General features: G+C 31.6%; 2 protein-coding genes across 2 annotated transcripts; both read right to left on the bottom strand.

Annotated features, from left to right (window-relative positions):
* Window positions 1-526: 526 nt before the first annotated feature.
* LOC131841738 (putative defense protein 3) lies at window positions 527-17,525 on the bottom strand. Its single transcript, XM_059190061.1, has 4 exons — window positions 17,333-17,525; window positions 7,293-7,478; window positions 3,710-3,920; window positions 527-1,426 (listed from the first exon to the last, which is right to left on the bottom strand). Exons 1-4 carry the CDS (start codon window positions 17,343-17,345, stop codon window positions 1,336-1,338), a joined length of 501 nt encoding a protein of 166 aa, XP_059046044.1. The 5' UTR covers window positions 17,346-17,525; the 3' UTR covers window positions 527-1,335.
* Window positions 8,364-17,365, bottom strand: LOC131841737 (uncharacterized). The gene is made up of 10 exons (XM_059190060.1): window positions 17,240-17,365; window positions 15,842-15,970; window positions 15,067-15,270; window positions 13,958-14,129; window positions 12,728-12,850; window positions 11,869-12,128; window positions 11,045-11,249; window positions 10,284-10,491; window positions 9,599-9,779; window positions 8,364-9,310 (listed from the first exon to the last, which is right to left on the bottom strand). Exons 1-10 carry the CDS (start codon window positions 17,306-17,308, stop codon window positions 8,459-8,461), a joined length of 2,403 nt encoding a protein of 800 aa, XP_059046043.1. The 5' UTR covers window positions 17,309-17,365; the 3' UTR covers window positions 8,364-8,458.
* Window positions 17,526-18,049: the final 524 nt, after the last annotated feature.

Below are 18,049 nucleotides of genomic sequence, written 5' to 3'. Positions count from 1 at the left end.
CTTATATATTTATCTGTATTCATTGAGGTGGTCTATGCTTATCAAAGTAATTATTAAAAGAAGTAGTCTTTTATTTTGTGAAATCGCTGATGGTTTTATGATAATGATCAATTCTACGATTTGACATCATAACACAAGCCTCAATAATAAATTACGCTTAAATGATAATGAGCATAGTTTAACTATTTGGAATATCATTGGAAATGTACTGATATTAATCTACCTAAAGAGTTGTCTATTTTCTTTTTCCATATAATAAAAAGACTTTAATTTATTTTTAACCTGTTGTTTTAATTCTAGTTTGTAAATAAAACAAGAACTACTTATTTATATTAAAATTTATTAACTTAAGTTCTAGTGTATAAAATTATATGTCTAGGCAACAATAACATTCGGTAGATATGAAACAATACGTTATATTTATAAAGAATCAGACTATTAAATCTATATTTTACTGTGAGTAGAGGGTATAACGCAGATTGTTGACACTCCAGTAAAATTTGTTTTTAACCGTAGATTCTAGAAACAATCACAGTGACAGACGCAAAGAATAAAAATGTGTCGTTCTGACGCCTTCATTAGAACATTTTATATTTGATATGTATAATTTTGGAATACTTGCAAAACTGTTACATAATTTAATAGAGCGTCCTTGACGTTACGACCTATATGAATCTGAATGTGCCTACAGTCGTTTCGAACAGATTAGTGCACACCTTAGAATAAATTAGTCTTAATAGACATACTACTTCTATATGTGTAACAACAATTTATAATTTACATAATTTTCTCGTATTAACACTTGTTTTGGTACTATTTGCAATGAAATTGGAGTACTTACGTAACACGGCAACCTTTACATAGTATAGAATTAAATCGCTTCCGCTGTATGTTCACTTAGATCTTTTAAACTACGCATTGGATTTTAATGAAGATTTTAGCAATATATAGCGTGATTCAAGAGAAAGATTTTTATGTGCAAAACATATACACCCCTGCGAAGTTAGGGCAGGTAAATAGTATTTATATAATATGTTTCCGCCGTGCATTCTTGTACCTCTCACAGTTATAACAAATGCCAGAATATTACATTTAAGTTCTACTCAAAATTTACACCGTCATTCTCAGTTAAAGTCAAATAAGTTCGCCCGGCTAATCAATGCATAGAAAAGGAATAAATCTATAATTTTCATGCAAGTATAAATCATTTAATTAATAACATTAGTATATATTTGGTAATTGCTTCCCAAACGTGATGTTTGTAACTAAGCCCATACAATATTATATAAATCTATTATGTCTAATAAATAATGTTTTGAATACTTAGAGCTATTCTCAACCAAGCACTTGCAGCTGCGATGGATCTTGTGGTGCTTCAGCTATTATGTTGGCCCAGAAAGTTCCATAGTTCTTCAAAACAGTGCCTCTGAAATGTGAAATAAATATTCTCAGGATTGAGATGAAGTGCCTACTTTATCTTAATCATTAGATTTCTCAGAAAATTTGAGCTCTATTACATAAATTTAACGCGAGAGTCAAAAGTATTAAAATAGTAAGCAGTATTTTTGCGTGTAGGTGTCGTATATTATAAGTACGCAATATCCACGAAGTCTGAACTCTAATAATGCAAAGAATAGCATAGAACTAACACGGCAGCGTGAAATATACTATTTATTTTAGGATAAAACATACCTACGGTTTTATCTGATGATTGTTAAGTTATGAGTCTTATGAGGCTCCATTCCACAACCTATTTGATAATATAAAGACAACAAATTTTGCATTTATATTTTTTCTACGTATTTTGTGATCTTATTTATAATAGCATGAGATATGGCCGTAATTAATACTGAATTATTTTGATGTTTTATTAATGATAGTGTGTATTACTATATCTTTCTAGAACAAGACTAAATTACCTAAGTAAATTTAAGTCCTGTTGACCTTACATCGTCGCGTGTAACTATCGTTGATTGCACTAAATTAAAGCTTATCTTCAAGGTCACCAGCGTAAAGGCGTTCATGACTAGGTCATGTTATGCAATAAATTCGCTTTAGTATGTTCAAGTGAAAGGAACTTGCTTATGGAGTATAGAGATAGGGGCATCGACCTCATTATTAAATCTGGTTCCAACGTATATGTGCATGACGTCTGTCCCGAACGTTCTAACGGTCTTATAAAACCTACTGTCCTAATTTATATAATTACACTAGCTGTTACTTGCGACTTTGTTTGTTTGTTTGATTTTTTTTAATTATATTTTTTTATATAATAGTAGCCTAAATTATTCCTTATAACATTAGCTATCTGAGAAAGTCCCGTCAAAAACGGTCGAGTCGTTGCAGAGATTGACAAGAACAAACGAACATATCGACATACAAAATATTTTTAAACAATTTTATCATATCTACCGTATATAGTTTCATATACGTTTAGTGAAAAGCTGTTATTTGTAGTAAAAAAAATTAATAGATATATTTTGAAATTATGAATGATGAGAAAGTATGGACTATCCATACGGAGATGTATTTGTCCTATAACTCAAAGGGCAACAGTGCATTTTGTAATGTCCGTCGTTCTGTTTATAGTCAAATGGTAATATCATTATGGATCATTGTAGCCTTCCCTACATACCTACCCATTCCCATCAATTTGAAAATAAAATGTATTAATGAAGCCAGATATATATAATAGATATGAACATAATACCATACAGAAAAAAATGTCAGTATTAAATCAAATACTGGTGCATACATTGATACATACTTAGAACGAAACAACAAAGGCTTAACTCATACGAGTACAAATATTTTTATTTGCTTTGTGATTGTCAATGTCGCCAATACTGGGAATATGCTATTCAATTTGTGATTACAACTAAGGTACGGTACTGATATTTTATGAATGCGATATTTTAGAGATAATACCTATCTTTACTTCCTTATCCACTACCATCCAAAATGTAAGTATAAAAATTGGAGATCACTTATTTGTAACGTTTCATGTTAGATAATATGTAGCTGACCTAAATATTGGTAATCTTTCTCTCTTTTTCCTAAAAAATCAGGGATTTGTACTTCTACATGAAATAGTAATAGGTAAATAGCATAGAGTGTATAATGAGGTGATGAATTTGCCATAATGGACTAACTGATGAACAACATGTTTATCCTATCACATACCTCACTACTACCACCATCCAGCGTATATCGTTAACACAGGATGAAGAACCATTATCATATTCATACATCAAACAATATATCTTCATATATTGTAAATTAAATTACTTATGTAGCTCTCATATAATTTGAGTAAATATAAAGATACCCAATAATTACAACTTTTAAAGGTTGTTTAGGAGATCGTGAACCTACTTACATAATTAATATTGTAACTAATACCTTATATTGAAAATTATATGCATTTCCATACTTGAGCTCTAATTTGTCACTACTCTAAACCTTTATATTAGATCACAGCTTAAATTGGAAGGTTTGTCAGTCCCAATAAATAATGAACCGAGAGTTTTCAAATAGGTAAACGAAATTTAGCGACGAACATTAGTTTGCCATTTATAGTTCCCTTTCACCCAGTTCCCTTTAAGTATAATAAGAAACCAAAAATTTTTTTTTGTCGAAATATGATTAAACCTTTTCGAAGGAGTTTCATAACAAACACGATATTTTTAGAATATTCAATACAACTTACGTGAAGTATACACGCCCTTGAGCATTTGGTGGAGCGCGCCACACGAGCGTCGCTCTGGTCTTCTCTCGTGGGTCTGCATGTGTGATTGAGGAACATTCAGGATGAATAGTCGTGTTAGGCGCTTCTTCCCAAGACCCTAACCATTCATCTCTGTCCACTGAGCGGGCTTGAATGAAAAACCCTTTGAACGGTTCAGCTCCTTCGATGGTTACTGGAATTTCACAATAATAGCAGTAAGAGTTAATACTCTAGCGATGAATAGACTAACAAAGCGAGTATGTAAGTAGAATTGTTTTAAAATTTTCGAATAAGTAACTACGAAAATATCAATAACAATATAGTGTAGACGAATTAAGAAACTTCTGAGAACATCTCTTCTATTAATAACAAAAGTAGGCCATGTATTCATTAGTAGGTAGATTTGAAACACAGTTTTTTAAAATATGATAGATATGAATATGAATACAAAATTACATAAATCTGACTTTGAATAGATACATATCCACTTACCTAACTAAATCTAATTAAGAATTCAGCATGAGTTGATAGTTGAGTCGTTATGTTTTTATTTTTTTATAACATTATAGAAAACATATTAAGTAACCTGTGTAATAAGTATTACAGGCATTTTCTAAAGCTTGATGTGCAAATCGATTGTATCACAAGGAAGGACATTTTTTATCTCATAAAAAGCAGACGAAGCCAGGGGTTATCTAGTTTCTCATAAATAAATATTCTGGATGACTTATAAGTAGTTATATAACTTATATTGCATTATAAATTCTTAGTAATACATTGCGGACTTAATTGAAGTCTGTAAAGATTTTATCAATGAATTACTTTTCCTTTATTGGATCGTCCTACAATATTATTTTTATACTGCCTATTTCAGTAATTAAATAAAATACTTTAATCATGTAACTATACTTAGCCTCGATGAAAAGTCATAATGTAAATAACAGTTACGATAGTATCTCCGAATGAACAAAAAATAGTATGTACTACTGTAGGTATATAACTTTATTATACAATTTGGAATAGAAACGTGTATTGGACAAAGTGACCTTAAAGGAAGTGCAAACTGCAGTTAGCACTTCCTTTGACCAATATTATGAACAATTTAACATGTAAGTAACTGCATATGTCAACTGTTTACAATTTTTTATTGAATAAAATCGCTGTTATAATTTTTAGTTAAGCGACAATATTTTATACTAAAATATTTCTTGTGAAACTTGTCATATGTAATGAAAACTGTGAAATTACGAGCAGAAATGTATTAACTATCTCTACCTAAAGCAGGAGAGAGCAGGGTTTTGTTTTTGTATGGGGAGGAATATTAATTTTTGATTGAATACTTATGTGTGACCATGATTTCTTTATGCTTTAGGTAGCGTAGCCAAATCAAAAACATTGATTACTGTAAAGGAACGTCATGGTTATTACTTATAGTGCTAAATAGAGTAGGCTAAATGTACATAGGTACACCTACTCTATTTAGCACTATAAGAATCCATTTTCTTATATTTACTCTATAGTAAGTATAAGAAAATATTTTTATGTGTGATAATGAAATGGTGCACCACTATTAAATAAAATGATAGGATGAGCATGAAGACATCGTGACGAATTAACCAAGAATCAAACAGGATGGTACCTCAGGAGGGCTGGGTAGAGGCCGATCTGTTAATATTGTAAGTATCAAGTTTATTCTCCTCAATAATATGTGTTCACTATAAATTCTGTTCGATAAATACCGCATCGTTCTCTTGCAAAAGTTTTCTCTTGCAAAGGTTCTTAACCAACAGTGTACTTAACACAGTAAGCTAGACTTCTAAACAAATAGTATAATTAATCTACTTACTTTAAAATGCACATTCAAAAATAACGTTTCTTAAAGCAAAACTACTACTGTATTTTTAATCACCGGTTTATTTCAAAATTTCGTAGCCAATGAAAGTTACAAAATAAGTTAAGTGGTAGATACGATTGAGATGACTGATAAAAAATGCAGTACCTATATTATGTCTAAACATAACATATCTATTCAGCTATAAATAATCTGATTTACCGTAACCTACCTATTGGCCTCAATATTTTTATGCCATACAATGATAATTATTTATATGTCTGTTATTTACTTTACAGCTTAGTGAGATTGTAGTTATCTTGGAGTATTATTATTAAAAACAATTTCTGATAAATTACATGTCATATTTTTCTTTTGTAATTTATAGTAACTTTAGAAGTTAAAATATAATTCTTTAGTTTTGATCAATTTGTATTCTTTTTCGGGTTTGTGGACTATTTATGGCTATCACAATGAAAACATGTTATAGTTTAAACAGTGCTGTGGTTGTTTACTTTGGTTTTACCAGTTTGTCATTGTGTGAGCAATAATTAAGAACTAACGAAAACAATGACTATCGAAAATATGATATGTTCCGTAATATATTTACTTTGTATAAAATGAAGTCTTCTGTCTCTTAAACAATGCAGGTCATTTTAAACTGCTTTTAGCAATAGAGTGATCCAAGAGGAAGTTTATATGTATAATACATTTAATTTATAAAATAGTAAAATGTATTACACAAGGAGTAGGCAACGGGCTGCGCCAACAGTATTCTATAATACATACCTACCCTTCATCATTAGAATCATTATTATCCATTTAAAGATAACAAATATGAAGAACTATTGTAATATTTTATAATTTATTACTTGTTCCTCCTCCGATATCGTCAACACCTTAATCACGACGATTCAACATTTGTGGTAAAAAATACCCGCTAACAATATAACAATAATAGTAGTAGTAATCCAGAACAATTAAAACAGCACCATCTAGTCACAAACTTATAATAGAGCTTGTACCTACTATAGTGACACATACAAATACTTCAATAGTTTTGTATTCTTATGTAGTGACTGAATTTGATGTACTCTAGTACAAACAGAAAATATTTTTACTTTAAAAATCTTTATTTTGTGAATCTGATATTTAGCAAACAATATTTTATGTAGGTACGTAGTTACGTAGTACCTTCCATAAGAATAGAACACAAACATTCGAAATAATAAACATGTGCTATATATATATATATATACCTCGTTAAAAAATGTTATATATTACCATTTACTTCAAGTACCAATATAATTAGATAACAAATCTGAAATATTTAATAAAAAACATATTTACACTACTGCTACATGTGTCTATTGCCTTCGATCCTTTATCTCTAAATTGTTAATTGTTCGATATCTGAGCATTAATCATGTACTTACTTAAAACTAATAATAACGGAAGCGTAAAGCGTAAACGGAACCAATTGAACATGATTTCAAAATAAATATCACACAATTCAATATGAATAGCTGTTCTCGTTTATTGATGGAGTTATGACATGCATGTATACAGAATATAAGAATCAATACTTTAATATTTTGGTTAAATTGACCATAAAAAATAATTCCTTGAACTTGTAAAAATATAGTGTCATTGAAAATCTCTTTCTATCTTGTATTCTATATCATACCAGTAAAAGAATAAATTACATATTTATAAAACAATAAACAAACACACCTGTGATGGCCGAGTTTGGTCCAAACGCAGAGGAAGATGCTACAATCCTATAAGGTAGCGTGGAAAGGGGTTGTGTTCTGTGCTGTCCATGATTTGGTTGATTAGGGCGGTCTTTCACACACGCATCTACCGGTGCACCATCGGGGAAGCCATACACACCCCAACACAATAATAATAACGCAAAGACTTGATACATATTTTGCAAAATATATGTAACTATATGTTTATATTTCGGAAGTGGCCGTTTGAAGATACCAAAGTCGACTGTGCGCAAGCGAGCTGCTCCGTTCACTTTTGTAAGTCAACTTCGAAAGGGTCCAGATTTATACAAATGGACACATCAATTAATATTTGTTCGTTCGAAATTTAGGTGTGCCGAAACTTGGCTGCATTGCGCAAATGTCTTAGTGTAGACATTAAACTTTTATTTTGATATTATATAGTGGAGGATCTAGACTTATAAATGCATTAATTAAAAATCTATGAAACATTTATGTGTAAGTGTAAGAACTATTACCTACTCTATCATGTTGTAAATGGATGTGTAATTAATGAAAATTGATGTAAAAATACTCTTAGATTTTATAGTCGTCTAGATCTATGCCGGCTGTGTACTTTTAATGTTCTATGTAACTGCAGTGCCAGACAAGTTCACGCCCCACCTGATGGAAAGTAGCGACCTTCACCTATATACATGAAGTACTACAGACATCACACGCGATGCCATTCCACAGGACTACAGGACTGTATCCTATGAATATATTTTTAAGACATTAAATAGTTTACCTATAATTTACATTTTTAAGATTCATTATTCTATAGATCAATAAAATAATAATTATACGATGAAACATACATACATACATACTTTTAATCATTATGAAAGAAGTATTCTGAACACATATATGAACTTTCGTGATTAAAATTTTTGGAAAGTTCTTTCACACATGTTTCTATAAGTATTGACCTGCATCTTACGGGTAACTCCGATAGATATTTATTAAAAGTAACGCCTCAAATAAAAACATTTTTATTTATAAAATAAGAATATACTTATACAAAGCAGTAAACCTTTAGGTCACCGATATTTACAACCCTTTGGAGATTACCAAAGCACTTGTAAACGTTAAACTAAACAAATTATTATTTAAGTAACTATTTAATCATTATTCGTCAATAAATCTTATTTTATCTTCTTCTTTCCTATTGGGGGAAAGGAGGTCTGGGTTCAACTTTATTGGATCATTATTATCAATGTAGTTTATTATTTCATCTAGCATGTCATCAGATACAATGCCATCGGATGCGTTATTATCATCTACATTACCTTTTTGCAATTCGTCGAGTTTATTTTTGTATTCTTGATCATTATCTACAAATTCTTTTGCATTAATATCTGCTACTTTATTTTCGAATTTTATTATTGGAGAATTATTTTCGGCCATAGTTTCTACCAAAATATCTTGTGTTGGATTTCTCTTTCTTAATCCCATTTCTGGTACAGTTGGTTGTTTAGGATTTATGTTGTCTATGTACTTTTTTTCATAATCGTTTTGTGAATTATTGTAAATGCTGTTATTTGGTGACGAAGCGCTTTGGATCCAGTCAGGACATTCTATAGATACACTGGACGCGTTTGTAAAGCCATAATAGTTATCGTCTTTCGATTCTTTGTTAGGAATGTGTTTAGAAGTACTTTCGTCAACAGACCTTACAAAAGAGCAATCTTCATTGGGTACATCCTTATCAATTATTTCATAAACGGGTTCAAGTGTCTCACCTAATTTTTCAGTTCCTTGTATGGATATTATTTCAGCGACATGTAAATTTGGTCTAATTGTAGCGTAATCATTTTTGTCATTATCATCTACATGTTGAGATGCCAAGCCTGTACTGAAAGTGTGCCTTCTGTCAGAATTGATGTTTGTACTCATCCTGGGATATGTGGAATTGCCTCTAACTCGAGATTTTATTGCCAATTTCTTTTTTTTGTACGTTGCTTTAACTAACATGTGAACCTAAAATAGACAGAACAATAATGGTGACATTTATATCTCAACCTCTATAATTAAATTGCACTGCCTTATACTTTGGATTAGCGTCGTAACGATTGACTAGTAGGGGACGCCATTTTTGGCTAGCATTGAGAGATAGAAAAATAAATAAATAGAAATAGTGTAAAGATAATAAGAAGGAATTTGAAACACGGTAGAACTCACAATATCATATACCTAATAACAACGTGTAATTTATGGAAGGCCCCTAAGAGTAATGGAGCATTAAGTTTAATGTTACTAACAAATTACCTCCTTATTAATATAGCAGTATAACAAGGCCACAATGAATCCTTGCAGTCCTTCAACTGTATAAGCGATGTAGTAATACGCTTGCTCGCCAGTACAGTTGGTGGTGGACGGCCTGAACGCAGTCAGCAGAAATTGGATCCCAAAAATTGGCATCAGAAAGAGGGATGCCTTGGCAGTATTCCTTGGAACAAAATTGTATATTTATTACATTTTATCCTTATACTGACACTAGAAATTGAATATATGCTATAATAGAATGTATGTTATAATAGATCCAGTATTTCACAATTTTTTTTTATATAAAAATGTGATCAATAGGTTTCATAACCTTACTATTAATGATCTAAATTATAGGAAAATAAAATAAATTACAGAGGCCTTAATATTATTGAAAAACAATGTTCATCAACATATTTATAAGTCGGTTAAAATAAAAAAGTAATAATCATTCACATTCCCATTTTTAGACCCAGGTTTCATTTTATAAGATAAATATTTATACTAATCTGCGCTATCGCCGGTATTTTATAAATCACGGATTGGTATTTTCGCAATCTAATCACGGATTACGACAATATTCATAATTAAAATTTCTTTAAAATATGAAAGCATTAACTGCTTATTTACATGTTGTATAGACGAGTAGCAGTAGTCAATACCTACTATGTAATCATCTGGTACTCACAGTTGATTCGCATTCTCGCTGTTCCTAACTTTAGTCAACAAAACTCTCAGCACATCAGCAAATAAAATGGTGTTGATTACTAATATGGCAATCCTGGGCGAATCCAGAATCCATTGGATGTTATCGACAGTGTATATTACCCAGCAAGAATGGTCGTTGTGAATACCCATCACCGTTGCCCAAGCCACCACGGGGACAATGGTGACCACTGTATGCAAGAAGATAAAGATAAATTTAATAAAAATATATTATGGGCATATTTTAATGGGTATATTTTAAACAAACTTGAAAGATTACTCATATCTCGTTTTATTTTGATTTGTTATGGGTGTTTCCATCACCGGGAACTCTGATAGAAAATTAATTAAGATGAAGTGTACTGTTTTAAATTTTAAATCATTAACAATTATTTTAAATTATGTCCTACGAAGTCTTAGTTGGTAGGCGCAGACCCAGCTCTACTACCTACATTTATTTTCCTATAGCATCCCATCTACCATTATGCAGTCCTGTCATCTCCTCCGGTCGATCCCCCGTCCAATTCGAGCCGAGGTTCGAACCCCTTGTTTTCTCCTCAGACTAAAGTCGAGCAAGAGTTGACCTTCAGCCTCTCCTATAAGTCCTCCCGCGGGTTTGGTAGCCAATAGTTCATTAAAAAGAGATTTAGGCATGTGGTGAGCCACCCGGACCTTTCCAGCCCAGTCCGACCCAGCTAACGAAGTTGTTTAAACAAAAGAATAGAACAGCACTTTTGTACTTACCAGTACCTATAACATATAACAAGTTTATATTTATTTTATTTTTAAAGACAGCAACGATAAGACGATGGAGATAGATTCCCTCTATGAGCATGCAAACGAATACAGCGTTGGCAGCGACGCGCTCCAATATGCTGAGCATACGGCATGCTACACTGTGGTTTGACATTACTGTGTCCTCAGCGTTCCTTAGTTCGTCTATGTATATCTGAAGATGAAAAATAGACAGTATTAATGCATTCATTTAATTCTTATAAGCTATATGGATTCTCAATGCAATTGCATAGCAAGTTTTACTCTACAGATATATTTATATATATATACCTGCTTATTCATATTTTAAAGACTAATATCATTATGTGGATTATTTCTGACAACATTTTTTTCTGGTTACAAGTAAATGTATAATTGTATTGCTTTTTGTAGATCAAAAGGTAAATTGTTTATAAAGATTTACAAGGTCTTATCTATTGTGTAGACATGATTTTGATTGACGGCGAATTAAAATCATACCTAAAGAATACATATTACATATATAGTTTAGGTATAATTTTTGGTAGGTATATTGGTGCATCATCATCGTTAACGCTGTTATTCGTGTTATTTGGGGTCCAGTATAGGCTAGCCTATACCCTAGCCTACAACACCGAGTAGACCTAGGTCTACTCGGTGTTGTAGGCTGTATTGCGGTTGAAGGATAAGAAGATAAGGTAGTGACATTACAATACCTATAAGACGTCTGAAAACTTTGTCCTTCCGAATGGTAAAACATAGGAATATATTTATTCTTACAATTCCGATACCACGATAATTTATAAAAAACTTACCACACTTCTACTGATGATAACAAGAATATTTCTGATAACAATTGCGATGAGCAAGTTTCTATGCAATATCACCCTCGTAATCCTTAGCCGTTTATAGTAGAAGAATATGAATACAGCTGGTAGGCAGGAAACAATGGAGAATGCCAGAATAGAGATGTGGAAGTGATACCGACGGATGAGGCGCGGAGAGATACTGCATGTTGAATAATCAGTATTGCGCTCCCACGTGCCATTCTCATAACACTCTTTGCTGCTGAAATCTAAAGATTTATTTTATATTTAATGTGTGTGGACTATTTCCAAACGGCCAGAGGTAGAGTCAAATAACAGCAGATGCATCAATTTTTATATTAATTCTGGCTGTTATCTCGGACTTTGTCTACTGTTTTTGGAATAAAAGCTCATATCCTCCCTTGGAACACTATTTATCTTAACGTCAGTTTTTATTTAGGTCTGTTCAGCCGTTTAGCTTGTGAAAAGCAAAACAAACAGACAGAGACACACTTTCGCATTTATAATATGCATTTTTTGTTCAGTTTTTGATTACTAAAATATCAATGCATTATTAATAAATTATTTTACAATATTAAATGGATTACTAACAATATTTTTAATCCTGTACTTAAATACCGATTAAATCTAAGAATAATTGTGACTACAACTGAATTTGCCATATATTTATGTAATAAAATAAAAACATAGGTACATATTATCAAATCATTGGTTTGGTAACAATTAAGTAGTTTATTTACTTAATATGTTTCTTTTCTAACGTTTTTTCTTGTATATTTCTCTTTTTATCTTTGAATAGTATATGTAGAATATGTAACAGTAAATGCAATGTGAAATACAAACTTACGGTGACAAGTCGGCCCCGAGTTAGAGTAAGCGAAATCAGAACATACTTCATAAGCGATGGTGTCAGCAGGCGCGCCCCGCCAACATGTCCAAGCATCGAAAGTTGTACCGCATCTGGTCTCATCTAGAACATTCCACAGATACATTGAACAAAATTAAAAATAAATATAAAGTTATTTAACATACCTTTAATGAAGTCTTAATTAAGAATAATCTATCGCAACCATTCATTTTACGACCGAGTTGGATTATTTTTATTTTATGCCATATCGCGGAGAAATATCAATTTCCAAATCCGTTACCGATTATGTATTTTATACGATTTCCTCCCGTGTTAGTTAGAGCTTTTTTATATTTTCTTGTTACTTTATACCTACGTGGTACGAGGTGGTTTAATTTATTATATTTCATTGCTGTTAATTATCAAACTATTTTTGATGAGGGGGAAGGGCTTATTACGATATGAATTACCATCGGGATTAATATTTACTAAATAAATTTGAGTTCCTAAGTTCTAGTTGAACCTATATTAAAACTATGAACAGTAGTTAGTATATATCTAGCAATAAATTAAATTAAAAGATTACGTAATTTAAAACAAATCTAATAGTTTTCTATGCCTTTGTTTTAATAAGTAAATAAATCATTTTTTGTGCTGAAGTAGGTATATGATAAGTATCAAAACCTGATTAATTTAATTGCCAATTCAATACTTAGCCATGTGATGTGATTGCATGAATGAGTTAGACGCATACCTACTAGGTAATTTTCCCAGAAAATAAGATTATCGCCATTTTGTATCTAAGTACATGTATGACGCAAAAGCAGACCGGACTCTTATTATTTGAAAGTTGTAATATCTACTTAGAAATTTTTACATGTGAAGTAATTTCAGTTAATTTAGGTTATACCTAGTTAAATTGACTGAAAGTATCAGTGGCTTGGGCTGGTCTTTGCCCACTTGAATTATGATAAAAATAGCATTCTACGGTTTATACTGTATACTGTCTAGCCGTATACTGTAATTGCAATCCATCAACGCATCATTTACTAAAAGAAATACCGCCTTCATTTGACGACCGCAGCTCCAGTCTCTTGACGTCCGAATACTTTTGGGAACACATCTTAGACTACTATAATTTTTGTAATTTTTGTCCTGACAATTTTTCGTAGAATATTCCAAGTACTTTTCCTGCGGTCAATCAAGCGACTGTGGAAATAAATGACTTACTGGACGTGACGGGTTCTTCTGCCAGGTATTCGTCACAGCATTCCTTGGCCTCATGGAAGCATCTTTGAAAACGGTCGCGGGATGAAGGAATCAGAGCATTTTCCACAACCCTCTTAACCTCTTCAAAACCAGGATCGAAAGGATAGCAACCGCATGTTCCATCTTCCTTTGCCTAAAAATATACTGCACATATAAGTGAATAGCATGGTGTGTGAAAATATTGTTAGTTTATGGAGTGTATTCTACCTACGTTCCATAATCGAACATGGAATATTATGGGAATAAGGAGAACCGCCTCTGTGTATTAAAAAAATATCAATTAAAAGGAACCTTTTGAATTTGAAGTAGGTATAATACTAACCTAAATTATAGTAGTTTTGCAGGTGAGTATTTTTTAGAAAATGTTCAGAAATTTTAGAATAGAATAATAAACCACAAACACAAAATAACGCTTTTTAAATGAATATTTTTGAATGAAAAGAACCATTTAATCTTAGGCCACCACAGATATTACAGAATACATTGTGGGTTATTTATTATGTAGTTTATATTTCAATAATAGATTTTTATTAATGATAATTACTACTTATACTCCGTAATTTCACTGTCATTATCTTTAGGTTAAAATGAAAAACGTAATAACTTACAGAGATTTCAAAAAGACTAATTAAGAAAATAATAAAAAAATTGTACAAAGATATGGAGAACTTTGTGGCCTAGTGGTTTAAATACCTACTGCTTAGACATAGACCGAAAGATCGTTAATTGGAATCTGGTCGACACCAATAAACTTTTTACCTATATCAAATTATATTTTTCTTCTTAAGAAATATGTTTACTTATCTATATAGTCAAATTTATTCGGAGAGATATAGTGAGAGATAGTGGTAGACTCACCCCTTGCTAATAGTAGCTCCCGTCAGACAGACACGGCCAATTAAGCCCTTATTATGCTTAAGCAAGTGTACTCGTGGTATAGAGTTAGTTTTTAATAAATAAATTTATCGATTACATACAGGTATATTCTATTGAACCTATAGGCTAAACCGATAATATATGACAATCTTAATATTACTATGTAATATTATCTTATCTGTTATATTACTCACAATTTCTAAGCAAGGTGCGAACCGCTGCTCATACAAGCAACTTGCAGTCATGATGAGGGAATTAACGCCACCAAGAAAATGGAATCCCGGAGTGTAGAACAGGCATTGATGACCAGAAACCCAGCGGTAAATTTGCTCGTGATAGTTGACATTACGAATATTGCAGAATCTTTCATCGTCGAGTGGTATTGCATTTGGAAGCTCCTTAAAACAACGAAGTGCGTAAAAATATTTAAGTAGATCAATAAAATTATTTAGGGTCTATTGATTGTGTTATGAAGATCATATTTTATTACAAAAAGAAACTATGGCTTCACAACTGGGTTTGTGTGCCTTTATGCGGTGTGTCATCTCATTATGGTTTAATTTAATTTTTGTTTACTCAATACCATACCATTTTTTACTATATGATTATGATTTATAATTAGTTTCGTTACATTTTCTCATACTAAACGCATCGCGCATACAGAAGTTTTATTAAGTCAGCAGCCATTCACACTTTTTTAATCTTTCAGCGACATTCTATATTAGAGACTTCTATTTAAATCTTATGATGTTGTAATGCCTATAAACTACCATACCAAAAATTGTATAGATATAAAAAAAACCACTAATGGAGTGTTGAAATAGAAAAGGCATCGCCTTAGCCAATTTATTTTATGACTTCGTTGGATAGGCATACCATGGTTATCATGTGGTACAACTATATCGCAACCTTGCTATGAATTTTATATTTCTTCGTGCGACGACTTATCTTTTACATAATATTACTTACTTCACAAATATAAACATCAGCTTTTTCGCATTCAGTTTGATTGTCGCGAAAAGTAACCGCGTTACGGGAATGCCACCCATCTAATGTGTCTTTATCGTGTCTGATTACATCACCTTCACATCCACGAACCTGCAATACGATAGATGTTTAATAAAGAGCTAAAATATTGTATTAGCTACTTCTTATATCTCATTATAATAATAGTATTTTGAGTAGGTACTTGGCGGTGATCGAAACCGATAAGAAAACAATTTATTTCGAGAGACGACATTAGGCTTACCCCTGCCACGTTCTATTCAAGTTTACTCAAGGAAATGTTCACGACGACATAAAGTACATAAAGAAAGTAAAGCATGGTTATTTGATTTCTTAAAAAAACGAACAAGATAATAAGTAAATTAGAATACCTCATATAATTAATTAGTATACCTCACAGTTTTTACTACATATATTTGTAGCACCCATCTCATGCATTGCTATATAATATAGTGGTTATTTTTCTTGTATACCTAATGTTTAGCCAATTTACATAATTTATTTTGCTATTTATGTACAACTGTTAGTAGTTATTTTGTCGCCTGTCGTTTTACATAAAACCATTGTATTTTCTCTAAATACGCTTTTATTATATATTTACTATAATGCTTTATAATATTTTCTTGTTTTTACGTGATTATTATGATACAGTAGTCAAGTTCTAGTAGGTCTTGTAAAATCGACAATTCCAAGGTTTTCTGCCTGCGATTGCAGTTTTTATCCCATGATAATAATGTCTATATTTAAGTATTATATAAGGATTATATTGATAAGAGATAATTTCTAAGTAAACGATGGAGACTTGTTTTTTTAATCGATGATGATTAAACTATACAAAGTACGGACAAAGAATAAGTATTTATTCTTCTGATCGTATTACGTAAAGTAGGCCATGGATATTTGTTAATCTTCAAAATGTGTCCTAATTATCTTTATAAATGTCATCAAAATACTACCAGGCAAGTATTAAAATAATATAAAGATTTTAGACAATTTGTAAAGTATAACAAATTTTATATCCATATTTTTTATATCCATAGAAAAAGTATTAAATAACTGGATTTGTTATTATTGGGTATTATTACGCTATTTGTCATTTATCGTAACAAAAATTTTATGTGATCAACATGGAAGTATCAGCCAATATGGAGGAATTGAGAACCTCCTTTTCATTTTGTCAGTTGGGATTAAAATTTAACATTATAAATAGATATTTATAAAGGTCTCAATTAAAGTATACCTAAGGTCCCTACTTCAATTACACAATTTGCATGGTTAGATCGGAATGACCCATTGATTGCATTACATACAAATACGCTTAGTATTGACACGTAGTTCTACTCCGTAGTAAAGATTTTTTACCTGAGACAGTCCTTGTTCAAAAAACCAACACAAAGAGGCAAAAAATAATAATCTATTAAATCTGCACATATTCGAATTCTATAAGATTTGCACACTCATGTAACATCACGAAACAGAAACATTGCTCTATAACATTTCACAAAAATCGCAAATACATAATTGTTCTTAGATATAATCACTATCACTGCCGAGGTAAGGTTGAGAATAGAACTATATTGAGCATTCCTCAACAAATTGAAATCACAACAGCTTTGTTGATTGTCTCGTGTGGCTGTTTTCTTTTGCTGACACGGACGTACCTACTAATGCTTTAAACAAACCTATGTTTACAAATTATCTGTGTGCACAATCTATTGTTATCTGCAGATTAATTATTTCATTGTGATATGGTTAATTCAAATACCTACGTAGTATTTAAAGTACAATAGATAAATACTTCAAAATAAATCTGAAGGAAAGATCACAAGACCGACTTTTTAGAAAAAAAACCAACGGAAATGTTGTTGCTGTTGGGATTGTACTAAGTACCTTTTTCAGTTTAGAAGAAAAATCGCGAATAGCGTTTTTTATAGCATAGAGACAAAAGAGCTTGCGATACACCTGATGGTAAGTGATAACACCCGCCCATGACCATTCGCATCATTAAGCAAATTGCAGGTGAGATGCCAGTTTCGTAGCATTAAGCTCGTTTCTTAAATGTTTCTATAATGTATCTGTTCGGAAATATTGTTGCTAGAAAACGATTCCACAATCAATACCTTCTTTACCATAAGCGCATACTGGGCCCGTGCCCGGGGCCCATTCTCAGGG

Source organism: Achroia grisella, unplaced genomic scaffold (genome assembly GCF_030625045.1).
Source record: "Achroia grisella isolate CSIRO2021 unplaced genomic scaffold, CSIRO_AGI_Agris_v1 utg1920, whole genome shotgun sequence".
NCBI lineage: Eukaryota > Metazoa > Arthropoda > Insecta > Lepidoptera > Pyralidae > Achroia > Achroia grisella.
Note: the sequence above shows the minus strand (reverse complement) of the source record. Positions and strands in the feature narration are given on the sequence as shown.